A 22,871-nucleotide genomic window follows, 5' to 3' on the forward strand; every position below is an offset into this window, starting at 1 on the left:
TTTTCACCAAAAAATAATGATAGGATGCATAATATATTCTACTTTCAATAAAAATAATACAAAAATCAAATAGTTTTCTTTTTTTTTAAGTTCATACAAATTTTCCCAAGTTCTATTTTGAAAACTTTTAGCTTTTAGAAGTTTTTTTGGATTAAAACTGCTTTGGTGCTTGTTGAAAAGAAAACCAAGAGCGGATGAAATCCTTTTTGTGCGTTTGTATCAAAACGTATAAATAAATTCTCATTAAAAATCTATTAAATATAAAATTCAATCACAATAAAATTCCCAAAAAATAAAAAAATTAAAAGACAAAATAATAAATTTTTTCACAATAATTCACATTTTTATAAATTAAAACAAAAATTCAACTAAATAAATCGAATAATAAGATGATCATACGATGTTTTACTAAGAATCTCATTAAAAAAATTTGTTTAAAAAATATCGCTTTCATGGTTTCTAAATTCTGTTCCAAAAAAGAATAATCCCGAAAACACTTTGAAAGGCTCCCGAAACATTTCTCATTCTAATGTTAATAACTGGTCAAAAATCTTGGAAAGATTTTACAAAAATTTACAACTTTTTGAAAGAATTTGTCACAAGACAATATATAATTGGCAAAAATTTGTAAGATTTTGCAAAAAATTTAATACAAGATCTTATAAAAATTTGTTAACAGTCAGTATTATATAAGATCTTACATTTACTTGGCAAGATCTTGCAAATATCTTGGCAGATCTTGTGTTTTGTAAGAACTTACAATCTCTTCCACAATCTTACAAAAACTTCCCAAGTTTTTTGACCAGGGATGACTTCGAACATTTCGACCGAATCTTGCAGCAAGACAATAGGCGAGGAAAATTTACTCTAAAAGGTAGAAACATAGGCCCGAAATATAATAACCCCAGGGTGCAGCAGGTAATTTAGTCGTTCTCGTGAAAGAAAATGTAGGCGATGTGCGATCAGACTTTTTGTTAGTTGAGCACAATCATTGTTGGTGGAATCTTTCAAGATGTCTTCCATTGCCATTGGATACACGACGAATCGAATGAATAGGGAAGGAAATAATCTACCCAATTGGCCTAAAATTCAAGATAAATAAAACATAGTTGAATCTTTTGAACTTGATTTTCATCAAGAGAGAATCTGCTTCAAATGGAGAGAACGATTTGATTTACAGACAGCATTTTATACAAGCTTAACACACCAAAATAAACGTTGCTCAAAACAATAACCTAAAACGCCCAATTGTCTTTTCTTTCTCACTTAGGAAAAAAACAACCACAATTCATCATTTTTTGGTTGAACAAGCAGATCAGAACATCAAATTCGCGACCAAACCCATTTCGAACAATTCGGTTAATCGTAGAATAGATGAGTTGAGAAATAGCTATCTATCTATCTATTTGTTAAGTAGCATAAGGCGTGAACCCATACTCGCCACATATAAAATTGAAAGTTTAAAATAAATATTATTGGATTATGTACATGTTTTATTGAAATTTAAAAGAATAAGGCTGAGTGTGATGCTTGAAGGTATAGGTAGTGTCTGATATAAATAAGTGCAGAGAATGTATAGAAGAAAAAAAGACAAGGGAATAGTTAGCAACGACACACCAGGATATACTTGAGCAAGACTAAAAAACAAAGGGGGCAATGGCTAAGGTGCTTTTTATAATAGAAAAAATAATAAGTTGAAAATTAATTGCTTAGTAAAAATTTTATTGCTATACAAGATAGATAAAAGTATTGGGCAATCTGGGAAGTGAGTACTAGGAGACGCTAAGCAGATGAGCAAGCAAGCATTGAAAAACTTACATAGTCTCGATGGCAATTTTGTTTGGCAAACCACTCTACGCTGTACATAGTCATCAAGATTCCACTTCCCATACACAACGATGTCCATAAATAAATATTCCATAATGGATTCATATTGCCTTTCTTTGGTTTCAAGAAGAAAAATAACCCTGAGGAGAAAGAAATTGAAAACAGAGATGTTAACGCAAAAACCGTGATTCGTAGCCGTAGCTGAATGGCTTATATATAGACTACAAACTACAGTATTAGAAGAAAGTCGATTTTGTCATTGCTGCTCTGCAGTCGATACAATGGATTTCACTTGCTGGTATAACGAGCCGTCTTAGTGTCCAGCCCACTAAGGTTCAGCCTCCTTTCTCTGTATCAAGTTTTTAGGATAGTTTAGGATAGTTTTTATACCATATCGGTAGAAAATTCGCTGGTCGAAAAATTTCACCAATTGTCGGTGATTTCGTCTCTTTTTACCGATGTATAGTTTTGCGGACGAATTTTCTACCGGTAAGGTATCTTTGGAGGGAATAATTCCCGTAGAAAACAACTTACAACCGACACCACCGAACATGAAAAATAAAGCTGGATAAAAGAATCGGAAAGTCAAGCCGAGGATGTATTCGTGAACGAGCGCCGAGATTAAGAAGACACTCGTAGCAGCGGCCGACCGATAACGATGACCGACGAGATATAACAGATCGCGATAGATGTATGTGTACAACCAATCATGAACAACCACATTCCACATTCGGTAATAACTCGAAAATGAATTCGAATTCCACCAATCCTGTGTAATGAAAGAAAGTCAGAACTATTTTTGCATTATTTTCATCTTTTTATACTTTGAAAAGGAACACATTCGCGTATGAGCAAATTTGTGCATTTCGTAGAAGAAAAAATTTTCGCGAATCGAGTTTTTCAAAAAAATTCATGCTTAAAAATGTTGCTAGTGGTCGATTCTTTCGCGAAATTTAGTTCAATTTAATTCAATTAGTCCAGGATTTCATTAGATGCCAGTGCACACTCTAAAATCATCATCAACCTACCCTGTAGAACATGCGATCACCGAATCTCATCATTTCAGCGAAAGCGTTCATCCAAGAGTGAAGGATAGCAAAGAAGCCAACCAATAAGACTAGAATACCAGGCAACATACAGGAGAAAGCGGACAGCACCAGCGTCCTATAAAAAGTAAACGTGTACAAATTGAATTTATGTCCTAATACCATAAGATCATGTCCAAATATATAATCCACACCGGGGCATTTGGGTGATTGAAATACTTCAGCTTTTTACAGTGAAAAAGGTCGCCATAAACTCATCGATTGGAAAGTATCTAGAAAAAGTCACAAAATCTCGTGACAAATTTTTCTCAAGCTAAACTGAACACATCGTACGAAATCATTGATGACAATTTAGAAGAGAAGCGGTCATAGGAAATGGAAATTCCCAACGCTACAGTTTTACAGGTTTTCTAAGTAGAAACAAACATTTACCGAAACCTAACCGTAGCCAGAACGTGAATCGAACGAAAGAAAGAAATCGTAAATCAAGAGAACGTTTTAAAATGAGGAAATTTAAAAAGTATTTTGTGAATGATGGACTGAATTCTGTCATAAACCTTTCGAGCACAGACATAACGTATCATCAAAAGGTTTTGTTATCCTTAGGATCAGGTTTTATTCCTTCATCAACTAATAACATCAAAGAGGAGGAAATCCTTATCTTAGAAGGTTTTCGTGCTATGGATCGAATAGGCGACCTTGACGAGAGATTGACAGAAACGCAGGATGAAAGTAACAACAACGATACCAATACAGTGAATGAGCAAGAAATAAATGATACACATGATAATTTTACCAGGGATAAACGTATACCACGTAATTTGAAGTATTCACAACCTCGAGAGAGAGACCTGCATAACGGTGTCACAAAGCAGCTTCATAAAGAACTTGATGAACTGAATCAAAAATGTATAAATCTTGCTCGTTCAAAAAGAAAGCAAGAAATGATAATCTACCGAAAGTGCTCCGCAACGCACTCTCAGAACTGAAATTATTAGTCAAACAAAAGACTATTGATATCAGAAAGGTTGATAAAGGAAATCTGATACTCATCATTGATTTTGAGCAGCGTAAGATAATTGAAGAAACGAACATAACAAAAATAGCAGAATTATGCCCCAACCAATCATCCAACTGGGAAGAAAATAGAAGATTTGTTGACCAAAAAATGACAGAACTTTATAAAGTTGATTTTATTACGAGAAATGAATTAACAGCAGTAACCGGTATCCTTCCTGGGGGTGCCAAGGGCAATTTGAAAAACAAGGATGGTACTAGAAAAGATACTCGTGCAATTGATTCCAATGAATGTTTTGTTCAACAGCCTACACCATATATCTACCCCCTACTTAAAGCTCATAAGTTAGATATCGAAGAATTGCGGAACATCAAACCGAATGAAGTTAGCCTCAGAATTCCTGCCCGTCTTGTCGTAGGTATGTCATCATGTCAGATGTCTCGTGCCCAATCCTGGCTAGAGGCATTTCTCACACCTCTATCGAAAGTGTATGGTAAATTTGAATACACAAAAGACTCGACCACTATCTTGATTGACTTTGATGAATTGAACAACGTTGCTAGAAATGAGTCATGGGATTTTACGGATTTGATTTTGTTTGGAATTGACGTCCAAGCATTGTACCCCTCAGTAAAATTTGAATATCTGAGAATCGCCTTAATGGACTGTTTTGATAAATGTACGACTTGGTCCCTTGAAATTAAATCAAGCTTATTAGATTTGATCATTTACACCCTTGAAAATCAACAAATCATTTGGGACAATAAATTTTATATTTTGAATAAAGGTATCCCTACCGGTGGTAAGCATTGTGTCCCACTGGCAAATATCTTTCTGAGCTATATCATGAGAGACTTACTGAATTCCAACCCAGACTTTAAAGCAACGTTTGATCAAAATTTGAAATTGTGGAAAAGATTCATTGATGACTGTGGAGGAGTTTTTCTTGGGAAAGAAGATTTTCGTGAATTCTTTGAACTCTTGAATAGACAATTCAACAAATTTGATCTTTTTCTTACCCATGAAATATCTTCAGAATCTATCCACCTACTCGACATTGAAATTTTCATCGAAAACGGCCAGTTCCATACCCGTGAATTTCGCAAACAAACAGCATCCAACTCCTTTGTTAAGTTCGGATCAGCGCACCCTAGCCACTGCTTTAAAGGTATCGTAAAAAGTCAGCTACTCAGACTCCGCCGCCTATGCTCTAGAGACTGTGATTTCCTTCAAGCCGTTGAAAAATTGAGAGAAAGATGTATCAATTCTGGATATTGTCCGCAAATGGTGGATAACATCTTACAACAAGCTCATACCCTCCAGAGAAACCTTACCCCTACTGGACGTTCAGAAAACGAAGTTAATGCTGTTAGATGGGTCATTCTCTCAGGTACATCATATGAAAAAAACAGTTGAACGCTTTGCTAGTCGTATCAACAAAACCCTCAGTCATCATCAAATTAAACTTGATATTGTAAAATGTAACGGTTCTTCAATCGGTAGTCTCTTGTTTCAAAACCATATCAAAAGTAACTTTCCACAAACTTGTTCTCGGCGTTGTGTTGTTTGCTCCAACGATATTCGTAACGAAAATAGTCATATTGAATCACCAACCAATGGTCGTAGTTATCCTGTTGACAGTTCTTTATCGTGTTCAAACTGTGGTATCTATTGTATTTCGTGCTCGTGCTTATCACTCTATGTTGGTAAAACTACCACAAAATTTGGTCAAAGGTTTAAGGAACATTTCCAAAAATCACGAACCTCGGCAGTTTTGGAACACTCGAAAACTTGTAGTGTTGGTAAAGAGAAAACTGACTTCTCAGTTCAGTACCTTGAAAACATGTACTCTAGAGGAAAGTACTCTTTGTCTGAAAGGGAGTACTTATGGAATGAACGTTTAAGAGGTGTCCTGAATATCCAGAAAACGTTGAAAAGTTAATTTGATAGTTTGATTATTTTGATTTTGTCCTTATACTTCGTCTCATTTTATCATTTTACTTGCACTTTTAATAACCTAATTTTTATTCATTTTTAGAACACTAAATAATTACTGATGATGATATTAACATATCGAAACATGTTTAAAAATAAAAATTAACATTACTCCTGTCAAGTTCGTTCGACTATGTCTTGCTATTGACTTATTATTGTTTTCTAAGTAACTTCCGCCATTATGAAAGCAAACGTTTGTAGAATGAATTATCTTTGTAAATTTAAACATTTCTTACTATAACGGCCGATTTTCCTTAAGTTAAGTAGCTTTGGCAAAACCTGAAAACCTGTAATCCCTCACCTTAAATTTCCGGGTTCCATCCCGGTTTTGCGGAACAGAGGTGCAGCAAACTTGGAAAGCATGAAATAAGTATAAAATACACAGCCCAAAACTTGAACCAAATTGACGACAACGAAATTCCACCGGATACTTGGCGTCCTGTGTGTAGAAGATAATGAAAACAATTAGAATATGAAATTGCATCTGAGTAATCTAAAATAATTTTCGGCTAACTTTAGTGGGAAAAAATTAAACACTTTTTTTCACTAATCGATGATTTTGTTCACCAAAGTTTTGCTAATCAATATCTTTTCACCATAATGGACCTTTTAACGCCAGCCTTTATTGGCGTTCTTTTTAAGCCTGTGGTGGAATTGAGACTGACGTAAAAGGGGCCAGCTTTAACTTAGGGATGAGAAGGACAGTCGATCAGGTAATATCTTGATTTTAAAATTCTCAAAACCTTGGAAAAACTACCAAAATGTTGAGAATTAGGGAGTCTGCAAAGCAATAAAAATAAAAATGTACTACCAAAATGAATTTTATTCTTATTTCGATATTTGGAGTTTTAGGGTAGGACGGGCGCGTAAAACAACTAATCAAATTGGTATGGCCTTACATTGGATAATGGTCACGATAGATCAATGTAGGTATGAATAGGAAATAAAGATATTGAGAGAAGCCAGCCAATTCGAACGGTTCAACAGATTCGTCATCAAAGTCGTCATCTATAAATAAAAAAACCGACCGTGGCGTAAATGTAGAGAACCGGGCGTGGGGTGTTCTTATGGTCCGATCCAAGACATGTACCGCCCTAGGTAAGGGGTAAACTGCCAGGGTCATCTGAATATTGTTGACTACTGAAAATCTAAGTTGAATTTAAGAAGAGACTTGAGATTTACATTGTGATGTCGTGTAGGGTTGGAGCTTGCAAGTGCATAATAAGGGTACCCTTAAGAGCTACACTGCCGACTTCAAAATCGAATGCCACGTGACGAAAGTAGTGTCCATTTGAAACAAAATGTTACCTTTTTTGTGTTTGTACTGATCAGAAGTATATTCAATAAGTCTGCCAGCATTCACGCGCACAAAAGCGTGAACCTTCATGATAAATCGAACCTAAAAAAGATAATTCTTAGCGACCTTAGTGAAATTAGAATTTAGTGAAAGACCTTAGTGAGAGATAGAGTGTCCAGTTACGATGCGACAGGTCGTAAGTTTCAATCCTCGGTCAGGATATGCCAAATACTTCGTACATCGTACACATATGTAATGACGCCTCTCTGCTTGTTGCTCGGCCAGCCAGGGAGAAAGCCAGGGAGAAAGAGTACCGCCCTCCCCTACCTTCGGGAAGATAGCTATCGAAAAAGGAGTCTTCGGATCGCTTCTGACTGCGGTCTTAAATCCCCTTTCGAATTTATGAATTCGGAGACTCAGTGACGCATCCAAGTCAAAGACTGCTGTGTGTACGTTAAGAAATAAAATTACCTGTTCACAAGCTAAAATGACGGATGCGATTGGCATCAGTTGGTATTCAAACATGGCAGCAACAGGGAAATACAGCAAGTATGATATGTACACCAAATATACCACACCCCAAACAGTGCATGGTAGCTTCATACTTGAGAATTGGTTGCTCGTGAAAGCTGCCAATAGAGGGTATAGCAACAAAACATAGCCTTGAAGAAGCACCCAATTCCATATGAGTAGAGAAACGTCGCCGAGTCCCCAGGCTAGGAAAGATAAATCAAGGATCCTGAAAGAGAATATAACGAAGGCTCATGATAAGCAATCGAAAGATGCCATCAGAAGTTAGGTGCTGCTACTTTGGACGGTGTCGCTTATAAATGGACTTGTAAAACCCACTACCTTCATTTTAGCAAGAATTAATTCTGGTAACGAGCAAAAATTAAAAAATGTTTAATTTTGTCGATAACTTTTTTTGGCGGGAACCGTAGTTTTTCAAGAACTTTGTCAAGAACTTGATTTGGCGAATGACGGGTAAATCAGTTCCCTAAAATTGAATGTTTTAATAAAAAAGTATAAGAGTACTGTGGACTCTCACTAGTTCGAAGTCGAACGAGAAAACTTATTTGTTCGAATTACAAAGGGATTCGAATTATTGCCCCCGCAGGAGCGTAGTGACGAGGAGGCTCTCATAGTTTCACGCATAGATATTGGACTGGAATCTCAAAATTTTGCGAATTGTTTTGTCGCGTAAGCATATCCGTAGTTAGTCTCTTCCGTAAATGTTCGGTTTTTTTCCGGGACGGTAGTATACATATTTTCATATTACGTTATATGGTATTATCATTATTACATATTACAATTTTAGTTTTGATTTAGCTTTGAAAAGCTGAAGCGAGTGTTATAAATGCAAATCAAAACAGTGTATGATATAACACGAATTACAATATTACTTGTGCAAATCAAAACAAACAAAATGGCAGACTGGTTATGATGATGATGAGCTGATTCATTGACTAGAAGTTCCCATTGACTAGAAAAAGTGTTTTGTATGTCAAATTTTGTTTCTTGTCTTTGAAACTGAATACTAACTACTGTAATTTAGTCAGAAGTTCACTTCAGCAAAGATTTCAATTCTTTTTCCAGAATCTTTAAAGAAATTTGCTTAAGTTTTCAAATGTACATTTGATATTTTTGTTCAAACTCTAATTTATTTTTGTCTGTCATTTTATTGATAACTACCTTTATTGTTTATAGGGCTTCTTGAGCTTTAAATACCATCATGTTCGTAACTCAAGAAAGTCCTTCTTAACTTAGTAAAACAACCGGCAAAGTACAAAAAAGATGAATGTACGCATTTGTAAAGTTGAATCCAAACGTGGTAGAATTTTTCTTTTAGTCTTCAAAATAATTTACCTCACTTAGAGTGTTTTTACGTCTTTTCAGTGTGGTAAAACTTTTTCAAAAACCTGAAAAAAGTTTGTTTACTCGTTAAACTTTACATGCGCACGTTAAACTTTTTCATGCAGTTGTGATGGCCTAAATAACTTACACTCCAGTGGTTTGGTGAAATAGCTCCAAATTCTGGCTTTCTAAGTTAGGAGAGACCTTCCCGAAGGCATTTAACGGTGGTTAGACTAGATACACAGACAGTCATACAGAAACACCATAAAGGGAAAGTATATCGCTAGCTATAAACTCAAAAAGTCTAGCTTCCTGAAGGCACGTCTCTTCATTGTCTGCGCCTGCGATCAGCTTGGAGAAAAGATTGCATCATGAAAAAGAACTATGCACTTGAAAAGAAATTTAGGCGCATTTTAAATTTTCTCGACTGTACGTCTGAATGAACCACAAGCACAATGGCATTCCTATACTTTTCGTTTTACCAACAACATAGAAGATTTTGCTTGAGAAGTCCAATCACAGCGTACGCTAGTGGAGCCCGGGCCTTAACTAGGATAAGTGAGTTTCTATTTCACCCAACTTAAGATGGCACAGAACTTTTTGATAAATTTTATACGCAGTATCCTCTTGACTATTGTTTATTAGGCAAAGTAGCAATAGAGAAATGTTGAAATATAGCAGCCAATGAAAAAGCTATTTCTGATTGGTTACCTTGTGGATTTATTCACTGCGTATGTCCATATATTTTGCCTACAATCTAAGATGTCTGCGACATTATTAGAAAAGGTCTATTTAGTGAATAATAATCATGACATATATCGTTATAAGAAAGAAACTAGGAGAAAAAAACAAACAGGAGATGTGAAAATCAGTAAGATAACGATACCATAACTTTTTAAATATATTTTTTAAATTTTATCAAGCTGCATGAATTCTTCAAGTATGTATTTTTTTATAATGGAATATAATTTTTTTTTTCAAGCAAACACCTCAATCAATAAATCAATCAATCAATCAATCAATCAATCAATCAATCAATAAATCAATCAATCAACCAATCAATCAATAATTAAATCAATCAATTATTCCTGATAATTTTTTAATGTTTAATATTTAAAGCATTAAAGCTTTATAAGTGCATGACATGATCTTTATGTGGGGGCATTTAGTGAAAGCTATGACTAGTAGAGATTATTCTCAACTTCAGATGAGCTATGAATCTGAGAATGTCTGTGTGTGTGTGTGTGTGTGTGTGTGTGTGTGTGTGTGTGTGTGTGTGTGTGTGTGTGTGTGTGTGTGTGTGTGTGTGTGTGTGTGTGTGTGTGTGTGTCTGTGTGTCTGTCACCAAAACTTTGGGGCAGGCTGGAGACTTCAAAAATGGTCCGATTGGGCTGAAATTTTGCACACTTGATCCTTGGGCAAATCCCTGGGGGTATTTTTTTCATTTTTTCAAAATCTTAATTTTTGGGGCCTGGGGACGAGTTTTTCGCCAAAACGAGGCTAAAACTTTGGGGCAGGCTGGAGACTTCAAAAATGGTCCGATTGGGCTGAAATTTTGCACACTTGATCCTTGGGCAAATCCCTGGGGGTGTTTTTTTTTCATTTTTTCAAAATTTTAATTTTTGGGGCCTGGGGACGAGTTTTTTCGCCAAAACGAGGCTAAAACTTGGGGCAGGCTGGAGACTTCAAAAATGGTCCGATTGGGCTGAAATTTTGCACACTTGATCCTTGGGCAAATCCCGGGGTGTGTTTTTTTTTCATTTTTTCAAAATTTTAATTTTTGGGGCCTGGGGACGAGTTTTTCGCCAAAACGAGGCTAAAACTTTGGGGCAGGCTGGAAACTTCAGAAATGGTCCGATTGGGCTGAAATTTTGCACACTTGATCCTTGGGCAAATCCCTAGGGGTGTCTTTTTCATTTTTTCAAAATTTTGATTTTTGGGGCCTGGGGACGAGTTTTTCGTCAAAACGAGGCTAAAACCCAAAATGCTATAATTTTTTTGAAGCCATTAAGTTTACAATTGGGCATACGGATGATTTCAAAGATACTGAAGTTGAGCCAGTGCGGTTAGCACGTTCGACAGTTTAAGAAGGGACTGGAAACAAACTCAAATTATAGAAATATTCGAATCATAGAAGTTCAAATAAGCGAGAGTTTACTGTAATAATTTTGCGAATTTACAAAAATATTTTTTTTTTAGCGAGAAATTCTTTTGGTGCGCGAGAAATTCTTTTGATGCGCGAGAAATCATTTTGGCGAGAAATCATTTTGAAATCAGTTATAATCTTACAGATTGTTGAAATAAATAATGGACTTACTTTTTGTTATCCAAGAAGTCAGCAACTGCAGTGTTTAGAAAGAATACGAAAAGAACCGCGATGAAAACGTTGTATATACTTTGTATGTGTGTAATGTTGAACAAGTCACTGTGCGGAAAATTATAAAAATGAAAGTTCATTTCGATTTGGATTAGTTGAAGTTTTTGACTTTTTCTTTCCTTGAAACAACTCTGGTAGACTTTTTATTAATGCCGAACTTTAAACCGAAATTCAAGTCTGACGTGTAAAAACATACTGAAGGCTCAAAATTTTCGGTTTGCTTCAGAAATGATAACACATTAGGAAAGATCTCAAGATTTCAAAACTATTTGAAGAATGGAAAACTAATTGACTTACGTTAAATACGAATCTCGATTATGAAATATTTTGTCTCCGTTCTTATCGTGGTCACTGAAAATGAAAAAACATCAAATCTACTTTTTATGAGAGAAATTTCAAAGTTTCAAGCATGAAATCAGAACAACCCCAGCCTCAGATTTCAGCAATGGTTAAGAAAAGAGTAATTTGAAGCTTTTTTTCGTCAATAAGTGATTCAAATAAGTTTATTAAAAAATTGAGTAAAGTAAAAGAGCCTCAGCAAAAATTCACTTTTTCTTATAAGAAGTGTCAACTTCACTGGGGTCAACACTTACTTTCACGAAAAAAATGCGAAGGTTTCTTTTTCGCAAAGTTTATAAGCCTAAAATGGCTTCTCTTGAAGCTTTTGAAGGTGGTCTTACTTTTGCTGTTTTTTCTTTCGTTTTTGACATGCTTCATTAACGGTGAAACTATCCACCATATCTTGAAATTGTGTTTCAAAATTATCAATGATTTGTTTGCCGAGCTCCTATTACAAAAAAAATTCATTATATTAAAACTCACAGTTAAGAAATCTTTCGACGACCTTCCTCATTAATATTATTCAAAATCTCAAGGATGGACTTCTTAGGCTCACTAATGAGAGTATATGTGACAATTCTAGGGGACGAATTGTATAAAATATTTCCATTTCTTTTGTCCTGGTCTCAGTAGCGAGACTTAGTTAGACGAATGGATATGTGTCATCTTAAACGAATTTGAACAACCAACCTCAGCTTGGCATTTGAAGTCGACAACTTTTGCAAGTATTTCGCCATCACTCGACGAATCACGCGAACTTCTTCGTGATGCTAGAATAATGGAAGAAAAATAGAAACTCTTTCTGACTCATCCTACACTACACCTGGGGGGGGTTGCAGTCGGATTTATGTGCGGGCTAAAAATTGGCTTTACAGCGCAGTTATTTTCTCCTGAAAAATACACTCTTTGTGCATTTTTACCAAGTTGAATACCTTCACAATACAGAAAAACTTTGACTAAAATTTTTCATTTTTGCTAGAATTTAGAAATTCGTACCCTTATAGTGTAGGGTCAAAAAGCCCGCCCTTACCGTGCATTTCGGGTGTCTTGAAGAATTCACCCTTAACGCCCGCACTTATCAATTAGAAAGGCGGGGAAAACATCGTCAGAAGTATTTCACTTACGTCATTTTGAATCTCCAGACAATCATATATTCAATATGTTCAAATTTAGCCACCATTCGAATATTTCAGTTTTTATCCTTACATGTTAGAAAAATCGCACTGAGTCAGTGAGACAGGGGTGGGGTAAAATACAGAAAATAAAATAAAAAATAATTTTACCATTCGAGGAGTGAGTTGATCCTGATGAAGTTGATTCGTTTTTCAATTTTTCAAAAGTTCGTTTGACACTGTTACCTGGTATTTCAATTCCGTTGCTCGCTGGTTTTTGAAAAAGCGGAGATATAAAATTTCTACTGAAAAATTCCAATCGGGATGAAAATTCTATCGTGCCAAGGTTAAAAAATATAGCGGGGATGGTTTTGGAGTGCAATATCTAAAAATTTAATTTCGAATGGGGATGAAATTAAGGTAATTTTCCCAGTGGGGCTGAAATTCTAGGATACTTTCCCAACGGGGACGAAATCTTTGCCAAATTTCCCGGCGGGTCTGTGACTGACTTGGAAAAGACGCTAGGGCCACAAACCAAAGGTTTTCCGTTCAGGTCCTCACTGCTCTCTGTTCTGTTAAATCTTATAGATAGCGGAGCCTGGTTAGACGTGAAGTGAAACATCACTGAAAGAATTCAGAGACTGTTAAGCTTTCCTTCTAACTACTTAACATTCTGTAACCTTACAATGATGGTCCAGAAAATTAGGTTAGACGATATAAAAAAGATAACATCATACTTGAAAAGTGTTCAACATCTCCCATTTTCTTTCTGTTGTCTTCTTCGAAATGATTCTCCGGATAACTCTGTTTCTTCACTAAGAAAAATAAAACAGAAGCTAGAAAATATTACACCGTTCGTGCTACCAGATATTATGGTTTGAAACAGAAAGATAAGTGTTGATTGAGATTTAATATTTCATGAGAGGCCACCCAATACAATATACTGTCCCAATTGAAAAAGGTGGGCTGTTTTACACTTTTTGAGGTTGAAAAGTGAAAATATTTAACAGCTTAAAACGAAGAAAAAATTAGTTACTTCTTTTCAAATTTCGCAACAAATATTTAACAGCTTAAAACGAAGAAAAAATTAGTTACTTCTTTTCAAATTTCGCAACAAAACTATTTTACAATATATCATCAACAATGAAAGTGTTAAAAATTTCGAAAAAATAAATTTGAAGCTGATATAATACTAGAATAAGATTTATAAATTTTTGAAAAAAAAAGCAAGAAATTTTCAACAACATCAGTACTGAAACAAAACAGTCAAATGAACACGTGACCCAGAGAGAAAGAATTTAAAGTCAGCAGTTCTTGTTTTGGAAACATGAAAGCTGTATCCAATTTCAAATGTTTTCTTGTTCAGAAATGATACAACCCTCAAACATGAAAGAAATAGACATGTCAACATGACGGCTGATGGTTTTGCCTGCTACTATTTCGTCTAACGCGTTATTTACATAAGAACCTTCAGACAGCTGGAATTATTACACGTTTTTTTTTTATAAGAACGTCAAAAATTTTCGAAGCCTTCGGATGTTCTTAGTTTTTAGGATTTGAAGCCTAAAAATGTTCTAAAAATGTTCTTATTTTCAGCATTTTTTGAGCATTTGATGTAATTTTTTAAGAAAATGCATGTTTTTAAGTCTCCAAAGCCTTAGAATGTTCTTAGCATGTTCTTAAATTTTTGGGCCTCGAAGCCTTATGTTCTTATATAGTTTGTTCTTATAAAAAAACGTGTATATGGAAGTGTACAAAGGGGCTTGCAAGCTTATAATTCAGAAGAATTAAAGCCATACTTTTTTTTCTAATTATCTCTCTAGATTTTTGAACCTTGTTTTAATGTGACGGTTACACCATATTTACAAAACAAAATATTTATAAAAATTATCAACGGTAGAAAATTATTTGAAATAAATGCTTTTTCCCAATAAAACCAAGCAATAAGGTCTGAACTATCACATCCAACATGTATCACGAAAGCTATGCATATTTACAAATTTATAGAAATATATTTTGATTATGTCAGCTCTTTAGAAGAAGTAATAAATCATTTTTTGTAATAATTATCATGTCTCTAATTCATTTGATTGCCGTATTGATGTAACAAAGAATGCTGAGAGGAGAGGATCATTCATACTAAAAGAACCAATACATAATTTTGCACGTGTAAGCAAAGTTCAAAAGTTCAAAATCCAACAATTTTGTACACTTGACACTTGTATTCCAAGGATATGAACTCATGAACTTTCAACTTCCTCCGTGATTTGTTTCCTGTTTCCGTTTATGTCTTGAGGACTGACACAATTTTCTTTACTTTTATTACTTTGTTGGACTGCAGAGGTTTGTCTCAAAGATGCTTTACTAAACGATCCTCTGCTAACGGTATTCGACATGGTCGTGGACGAATCCAAAAGAATAAGATAATTATTGCATCCACAAAACTCTGCAAACATTCGCAACATCTCCTTTCTAAACATTTGACCGGATAAACAGTATAAGACAAAATTGATTGATGAATTTAAAACAACACCAAGTCGAGCTGGGGCATAAGCTGAACTGATATCATACCATATTTCTTTATTGTTACTTTTGAAATGAAGCATATAGAAACATTGTGTTATGCATTGCCAAATCAGAAAGAAAAGGAATGCAAAAGATACGGTCAACAAAATGATAGTGGTTTGATGTTCTTTGCTGAATTTCTTTTTAGATACAGTCGGTCGGTTTGAATACAGTTTGTAAATAATGACACCATTTAAGATTGAGATTATTAACCAAGGAATGAGTACTAAAAGCATGCAATGTCCCCAAAAGTCATACATTGTTGCACCATATGTTTTACCGTAATTTGTTTTACCGGCTGCCCAATGACCATTCACGTCTTGAATGGGATGAAAATTGAAAAAGTGGGGCATGTTGATTGCAAAAGAGAAAAATAAGGTCAGAAAGATGATAATGTAGCTTTTTCGTATAGTGTTTAGAGATGATGTTTTGTGAGGGAAGACAACAGCCACAAATCGATTATATGTTATTGATATAACCATCCATATACTCGCCACAATGAAAAAGAAATACATCGGAAAACCAACAAAACAATAAAACCAAACATAGTAATAGGTGTACTTTACTTCCGTTGAAATGCTTTGAAAGCTTTCTGTCATTGTGAAAAATATCAAAAGTCCACTATCAACAATGGCAAGTGAAATGAGGAACATCCCTGCACTTTTTCCAGAGTCATATCTACGGTTATTGATGCGTCTCCACACAGATATCGAAATGATGTTCCCAAAGAAGCCAATAATGCAAATAGCTATGCCAACATATGCACTAAATATTGTGTGAAGCTGATTACTTCCATCTGTAATTTGAAGATTAGATGCTAATAAGCTCATTTTTATAACCTAAAATAATACTCAAATTTATCATTCTTAAAGAAATCACAAACAACTTATTTGATCTTTTTATCAACATTATTCTTTTAAGCTCAGCCTTCAAATGTAGACTCAAAACTTTTTAAGGAGAATATTGTCATGTTTGGTTTTTGTCTGGGCCTATACTACAAATTTTTCCTTGTCTTATATTTTCTGAAGTTGAGTGCCAATTGAATAATCTGTATATGGAAATTTATAATAGTGTTATGTCATTTTGTTTGTAGAACCTGACCCTTTACCAAATAAGTTAATAATAGATGATGTAAAAATTGTCAGATAATTCATTTGTCTATTAGGCAACTGCTCATAAAAAACTAATTGGCTCAGAATTCTGTTTGATTCCAACTATTCCAAACGTTGAAAAATGGGTCAGTTCGTCTGCTCAGAAGAAATTAAAAAGAGGCAGATAATAGTTGTTTGGGAGAACGTGACGGTCTTTTGAATAACTAATAACTCCATCAGATTTTTTTCAATGAAAGTGCAGGGACAAGATAGTTTATCACGTTTGTACTGGCTGAGTGAAAGTAATGTATATGGAGTAATTTGCTATTCAATAGGCCGTTGCGTTCTCCAAAACAACTATTGCTTAAATGACTATGGAACTTGTATAATGAAATAGTAGGTCTTATGGAGATTAACATTTAACCATCAGACCAAACAAAATGAAATTTTTAACTAACACACAACTCCAGACTTTCAAAGCAGCCTTACATTTTATTATAAGAAGCTGATTATAGGCTCAAATAGTGCATTTATCAGATAAAATATTTTAAAAATTAGCCTGATATGTTCAGATTCTTGAATTTTCAAAAACATCATTCACTGTCGAACGTGCTAACCGCACTGGCTCAACTTAGTATTTTTGAAATCATTCGTAGGCCCAATTGTAAACTTAATGGCTTAAGGAAAATTTTAGCATTTTCTTAAATAGGTTTTAGCCTTGTTTTGAGGCTAAAACTCGTAACCACGCCCCTAAAAATCAAAATTTTGAAAACATGAAAAAATAACCCCCAGATATTCACCCAAGGAACAAGTGTGCCAAATTTCAGCCAAATCCGACCATTTTTGAAGTCTCCAGCCTGCCCCAAAGTTTTAGCCTCGTTTTGGCGAAATATTGTGACCACGCCCTTAAAATTGAAAAATTTCAAAAAATGGAAAAAACAACCCCAGGGATTCACCCAAGGATCAAGTGTGCAAAATTTCAACAAAATCGGACAATTTTTAAAGTCTCCAGCCTGCCCCAAAGTTTTTGTGACAGACAGACACACAGACAGACACACAGACAGACATTCTCACATTCTAGCTCAACTGAAGTTGAGAATATACACATTTTCTGTTAGTACGGTAGAACTTTGTATGTTGAGGCAAATTTTTATTTCTAAAATTTTGGGTACCCAGGCTAGCATGTTGAACACAGTCAAAAATAAAGGGGGGTTTTGTGACATTTCTACCTTCTGTCATATCTGATACCATATCTGGTGAATTACGGGAAAGGTGTATTTTTTCCAATCATGCATGACGTCATAATCTAAAAACTTGAATAACTTTTAAATAAGTGATGGTGATCAAAAAAATTTGAAATTTCGACTATGAAATCTTTGGGAAGAGAGAAAAACTTTCTTGATTATTTATGATGTCAAAAACTTTAAAAAAACCTAAAAATAAAAAGTCGCAAAAAAGGCTGACATCGCCAAAATTCTAACAAAACTCTAAAACTCATTAAACGTTTATAGATGTCTGCCTCAATCTACCTTAACTTCGTAGAATGCCGACATACTTGTCTAATTCCGTCATATATCTAGCCTTTTAAATGTTTTTAAATAAAACCTTTTGAGTATAGCAAGCTGTTCAAAAAAATCACTCTAACCACATTACAGACCAGACAGGTCCAGATAATGTTGCCATGGCGGGCAGAAGCGCCAATAAATACTATCTTGTTTAAAACAAAACTATGTTGTTAAAAAGAAACTTTCATTCAGCAGATACTATCTCACTTAAAAAGAAACTATCTTGTTAAAAACGAAACTGTCTTGTTTAAAACGAAACTATCCCATTTAAAAAGAAACTATCCTATTTAAAAAGAAACTATCCCATTTAAAAAGAAACTATCCCATTTAAAAAGAAACTATCATTTTTAAACCAGTTCATCGGAAATTTACGTCCAGAAAAGACGGGTTACATTAAACGAGTTATAAATACTGTTTTATCAAAAAGCCGAGAAAGGAAGAAGTTATAACTCGAACTTAGAAGAAAAAAGTGTGTTTTCTTAATAACTACAATCATGGACGAAAATTGTGAGACAACCCTCCTTCCCCCCCCTTCCCCCCAGTGGCAATGTTGAACGGCATTGGAAAAGTCGGTGGGAAGGTCGTTCGCACTAAACATTGCCACTGGGGGGAAGGGGGGACCATTCCATGGTTTTTCCAGAGCATTTTCCAGTGTTTTTCTCAAACATTAAAGTCCATGATTGTAGCCAGAAAGGCCTTTTCTTCATAGTGTCTGTTCCTCCTTATGAATAATTATTTTACGTACTAGCCCCAGTCTGTTCGATTAGATAAATTTGTGAATGAGATAAGATAAAGTGGTGGAATGCAGTGGGGACAAGATCGTAAAACAATTGCGAGGTGAAGGGTATGTCCGAGCCAAAAATTAAAAATTGCACCCTTTGAGAGACAAAATTTTGACCTTTTTGGACCCTTGATTTTTACTAAGTTTTGATCGAAATTCCTGGTAATCATGACCCTTTCAGGTAACTTTTGATTTCTGTGATTTACCCTTTCGAAGACTAACCGATGGATTTGTTCCCCTTTGAGAGATTTTTTAGGTATGAAAAAGAATACCCTTATGGCTCGCACATGCCCAGCACTCATTTTGCCTATGTACCCCCCCCCCCACCTCGGGTGGCCAGGTGATTCTTCAGTAACAAATTTAGGTAAAAATACGGACCAGACAGTAACGCAACCCACGTGACTGAATGACTTATTAAAATTTTGACTTTTTGGTTACTTCAGAGAAAAGCACGTCTTTTTCCTTCCAAGCCCGAGTTACAACTCTTCCTTACTCGGCTTTTTGATAAAACCGTATTTATTACTTATTTACTGTAACTAGCCTTTTCTGGACGTAAGTTTCCGACAAACTGAGATAGTTTTGGTTAAATTTAATATGATAGTTTCTTTTTAAATGAGAAAGTTTTGTTTTAAAAAAGATAGTTTTGTTTTAAGCAAGATAGTTTTTTTTTAAACGAGATAGTTTCGTTTTAAACGAGATAGTTTTGTTTTAAACGAGATAGTTTTGTTTTAAATGAGATAGTTTTGTTTTAAATGAGATACTTTAACCGGATTAAATTTCGCGAGATTAAATTTCGCGAGATAAAAAAATCGCGAAATTTTTTGGATTTAATTTTGCGAGTCAGAGTTTTGAAATATTTCGCGTGGATTTAATTTCGCGAATAAGCCAGAAAACAGCTGAAAATAACATTTTTTGTCATAAATGGAGACTTGGAACTAGTTTCTCCGCCAAAAACACAATTTTGAAAGTTTTGTGGTGGATTTAATTTCGCATGTTCGCGAGTTTTAATTTCGCGAAAGTGGGAAAAATTCGCGAAATCGCGAAATTTAATCTCGCGAAAATTAATCCGATTAAAGTAGTTTCGTTTTAAACGAGATAGTTTTGTTTTAGATGAGATAGTTTTGTTTTAAATGAGATAGTTTTGTTTTAAATGAGATAGTTTCTCCTGAAATGAACTTGGTTTCTTTTTAAGGGAAATAGTATCCCCTGAATGAAACATAGTTTCTTTTTGAGATAGTATTTATTGGCACTTCCGCGCGCCATAGTATGTTGATTACATAAAGTTATGATATGATCAAAATTTGAAGCCCTTGACCAATGAATCAAAAGTTATTATCAAGCTTTTAGTTTTGACATCACCAAAATGACGCAGCCCTAACTGAGTTTCTAAGAATGAAATGCAATGTTTCAAGCATTTTGCCGCCTTGGATAACAGTCAGGAACAATGTCTTAGTTAGGACAATGGCCTAACTAGGACAAAGGCCTAAGAGGGACATTTTTTTATGTCCTAATTAGGCCATAGATGGCCTAAGTAGGACATTTTTAATTTGAACCCCCATTTTAGACATTTTAGAGGAAAATGCGCATGTTAAAAACATAACCAATCGAAAGAGCAACCTTTACTTGGTATATGTTGAAAATTTCTTCAAAATCTGCAGAAGGGTTTTTTGCGAAGCGAATTTATGAGCGAAGCAGTTTTGCTATATTGTGCACGTACCTTTAACTTCTATCCCAAGCGAAAATTTGCTATAAAAATTTGCTATATAAATCACATCTTCAAACCGATGATTTTATCAAAATGACCTCGAATGGTTTGGCTTGAAGCCATGAAAACTTTCTCGGTTTGGTAGCTAGGACTGCGAAAAATGCCGTTTTAAAATGGTGTACCCTAGCAGTGAAAAGCAACAAAATTACTGGAAGCCGAAACACGGACTTAGAATCTGAAGTTGATCAAATTGCCGCGCGGGCGGCACGCATCTAAGCAATCTAAGCAGTTGTTCTTCGGTTTTTAAAGTTTATTTTGCTGTTAAATGGAGAAAAAAATAGTTTGAACGGTGACAGAAAGGATCTTCATCATCCCTTGACTTTTAACAGCAAGTATCAAGTATCAAATAAGGTCAATCAATGAGAGGTTTTTGCAAGTCACGCGGGCGGGAGGAGTGCTCTTTTAGTGAACGAAACTTACCTTGCAAAACCAAGTGGATATTCTATGATAAAGAAGTACAGAGGTAATCAAATTTGTCAAATTTGTCAAGAAATAAATCAAAACTGCCGAAGAACCAACAAGCCATCTTTGTACATTTTTGTTTTATTTTTATGTTTTGTGATTATTTCGACGGACGATTCGAATAAAAATATTCGATCGTTCGAAGAATATCGTTCGATTTTATTAAGGCACCATTTACACTAGAATAACTAGAAGGAAAACAAAAGAGCGATGCGCGGGCAGCGGCGGGTGTTGTGCCGCCGTGGATTATGTAATGTATTTGGGGCATTAAGGCTCTTACGACCCTGTCTCTATAGCGGCTTTATTAGAAGAGGGATTTTTAGAGAGTCTCTTATTTTGCTAGCAACTTGCGAATTGAGGTGGAGTCTGGATCGCTTCGCAACCCTTATACAATACGGCTAGTTCTCTATGTGTCTTTGAATAGACCTTTTCGCCTTTGCGTCCGCCATATTGAATTGTATGCAAAAATTATGGTTGCCGAATAGCCGTGGTGAAATTCCCTTAGAAAGTATGCAAAACATATGCAAGTTTACACAAAGATTAAAAAGACAACAAAGCATCTTATAAATAAATATTATAATCATTAGAACAATAAAAGATGGAATTTCTTAATCCAAAAGGAAATATTTACAGAACAACAAAAGCCTTTTAGGAATTTGTTCTTAAAGACATTGCATATTCTGTTTTCATGCCATTAAAAAATTCCACGAAGACGGAGTACACACATCAAACTTTCAAAACACGCAAACTGAAAGCAGTAATTATGACGTCACACTTCATCAATGTTTTGATTTGATCATTTGGCGGCTCTATTCCCAGGAGAATAATTTGCCGTCAGCCGAATAAGGATTGTTTTTTACCTTCGCGGGTGATTTTTCAGTTTGAGTTTATGTCTAATGTTATGGTTTTTTGAAGTGCTTGTTCTAAGAGATGAGTGAATATAATTGTTTTTAGTTTTCAAAAGAAGCAAATTTAATCTTTCTTCTACAAGATTACACTTTAATATAATGCCAATTATGCATGTAAGTTTTTATTTAATACTTTCTTTTTGCATATGTTTTGCATACTTTCTAAGGGAATTTCACCACGGCAATTCGGCAACCATAATTTTTGCATACAATTCAATATGGCGGACGCAAAGGCGAAAAGGTCTATATACAATCTGTACAATTTGTAAAACAGCAGAACAGGAACGGAACCTTTACCATCGCCACTTGGTCTACCATTATGAAAATTCCCGATTTTACAAATAAAGGACTGTCTACATCATAAAATTTCGGGTTTTTGTAACATGTAGACTAGGCTTCAGGGCTAGGATAAGATATTTCTTGATTCCTTTGACCAAAATATTTGAAAATCACCTAGAACCTTTATTTTTTGGTGCTCTTTCGATTGGCGATGGTAAGAAAGTGCGCATTTTTCTTGATTTTGAGTTATAGGCAAAAATAGAAAAAATGGCCTAGTAAGGACATTTTTTATTTCCTAGTTAGTACATATGCCCAAAGTAAGACATGATGTCCTAAGTAAGACATTGTTCCTGACTGGATAACCTGGATCGGAGAACATAACATCTCAAGCACAAATATTAAAACACAATCATCAAAAAAGAGCTTCAATCAGATCTTTCAAACAAGTATTAGCATAACACGGTATCAATATGAAAAAAAAACTGTTTTGAAAGTAAACAAACCTTGTCTATCTTGTGTTTATCTTGTGTCTGTGTGTTGCAATTTTATTCCCCCCTCCCTTGTTTTCTAGTTCGCTTTCCAAAAAGCTC

General features: G+C 34.9%; 2 protein-coding genes across 2 annotated transcripts; both read right to left on the reverse strand.

Moving 5' to 3' along the window:
- Nucleotides 1-820: 820 nt before the first annotated feature.
- Nucleotides 821-22,851, reverse strand: LOC136806665 (sterol O-acyltransferase 1-like). Its single transcript, XM_067063249.1, has 15 exons — nucleotides 22,785-22,851; nucleotides 13,603-13,680; nucleotides 13,037-13,135; nucleotides 12,444-12,523; nucleotides 12,095-12,201; nucleotides 11,712-11,765; nucleotides 11,355-11,462; nucleotides 7,655-7,922; nucleotides 7,195-7,285; nucleotides 6,786-6,894; nucleotides 6,188-6,325; nucleotides 2,856-2,991; nucleotides 2,362-2,596; nucleotides 1,819-1,967; nucleotides 821-1,082 (listed from the first exon to the last, which is right to left on the reverse strand). Exons 2-15 carry the CDS (start codon nucleotides 13,625-13,627, stop codon nucleotides 1,008-1,010), a joined length of 1,674 nt encoding a protein of 557 aa, XP_066919350.1. The 5' UTR covers nucleotides 13,628-13,680; nucleotides 22,785-22,851; the 3' UTR covers nucleotides 821-1,007.
- On the reverse strand, nucleotides 15,016-16,336 carry LOC136806666 (FMRFamide receptor-like). The gene has a single exon (XM_067063250.1). The coding sequence runs from the start codon at nucleotides 16,258-16,260 to the stop codon at nucleotides 15,106-15,108; it is 1,155 nt and encodes a 384-aa protein (XP_066919351.1). The 5' UTR covers nucleotides 16,261-16,336; the 3' UTR covers nucleotides 15,016-15,105.
- Nucleotides 22,852-22,871: the final 20 nt, after the last annotated feature.

This window comes from Clytia hemisphaerica, unplaced genomic scaffold (genome assembly GCF_902728285.1).
Source record: "Clytia hemisphaerica strain Z4C2 unplaced genomic scaffold, Clytia hemisphaerica genome assembly, whole genome shotgun sequence".
NCBI lineage: Eukaryota > Metazoa > Cnidaria > Hydrozoa > Leptothecata > Clytiidae > Clytia > Clytia hemisphaerica.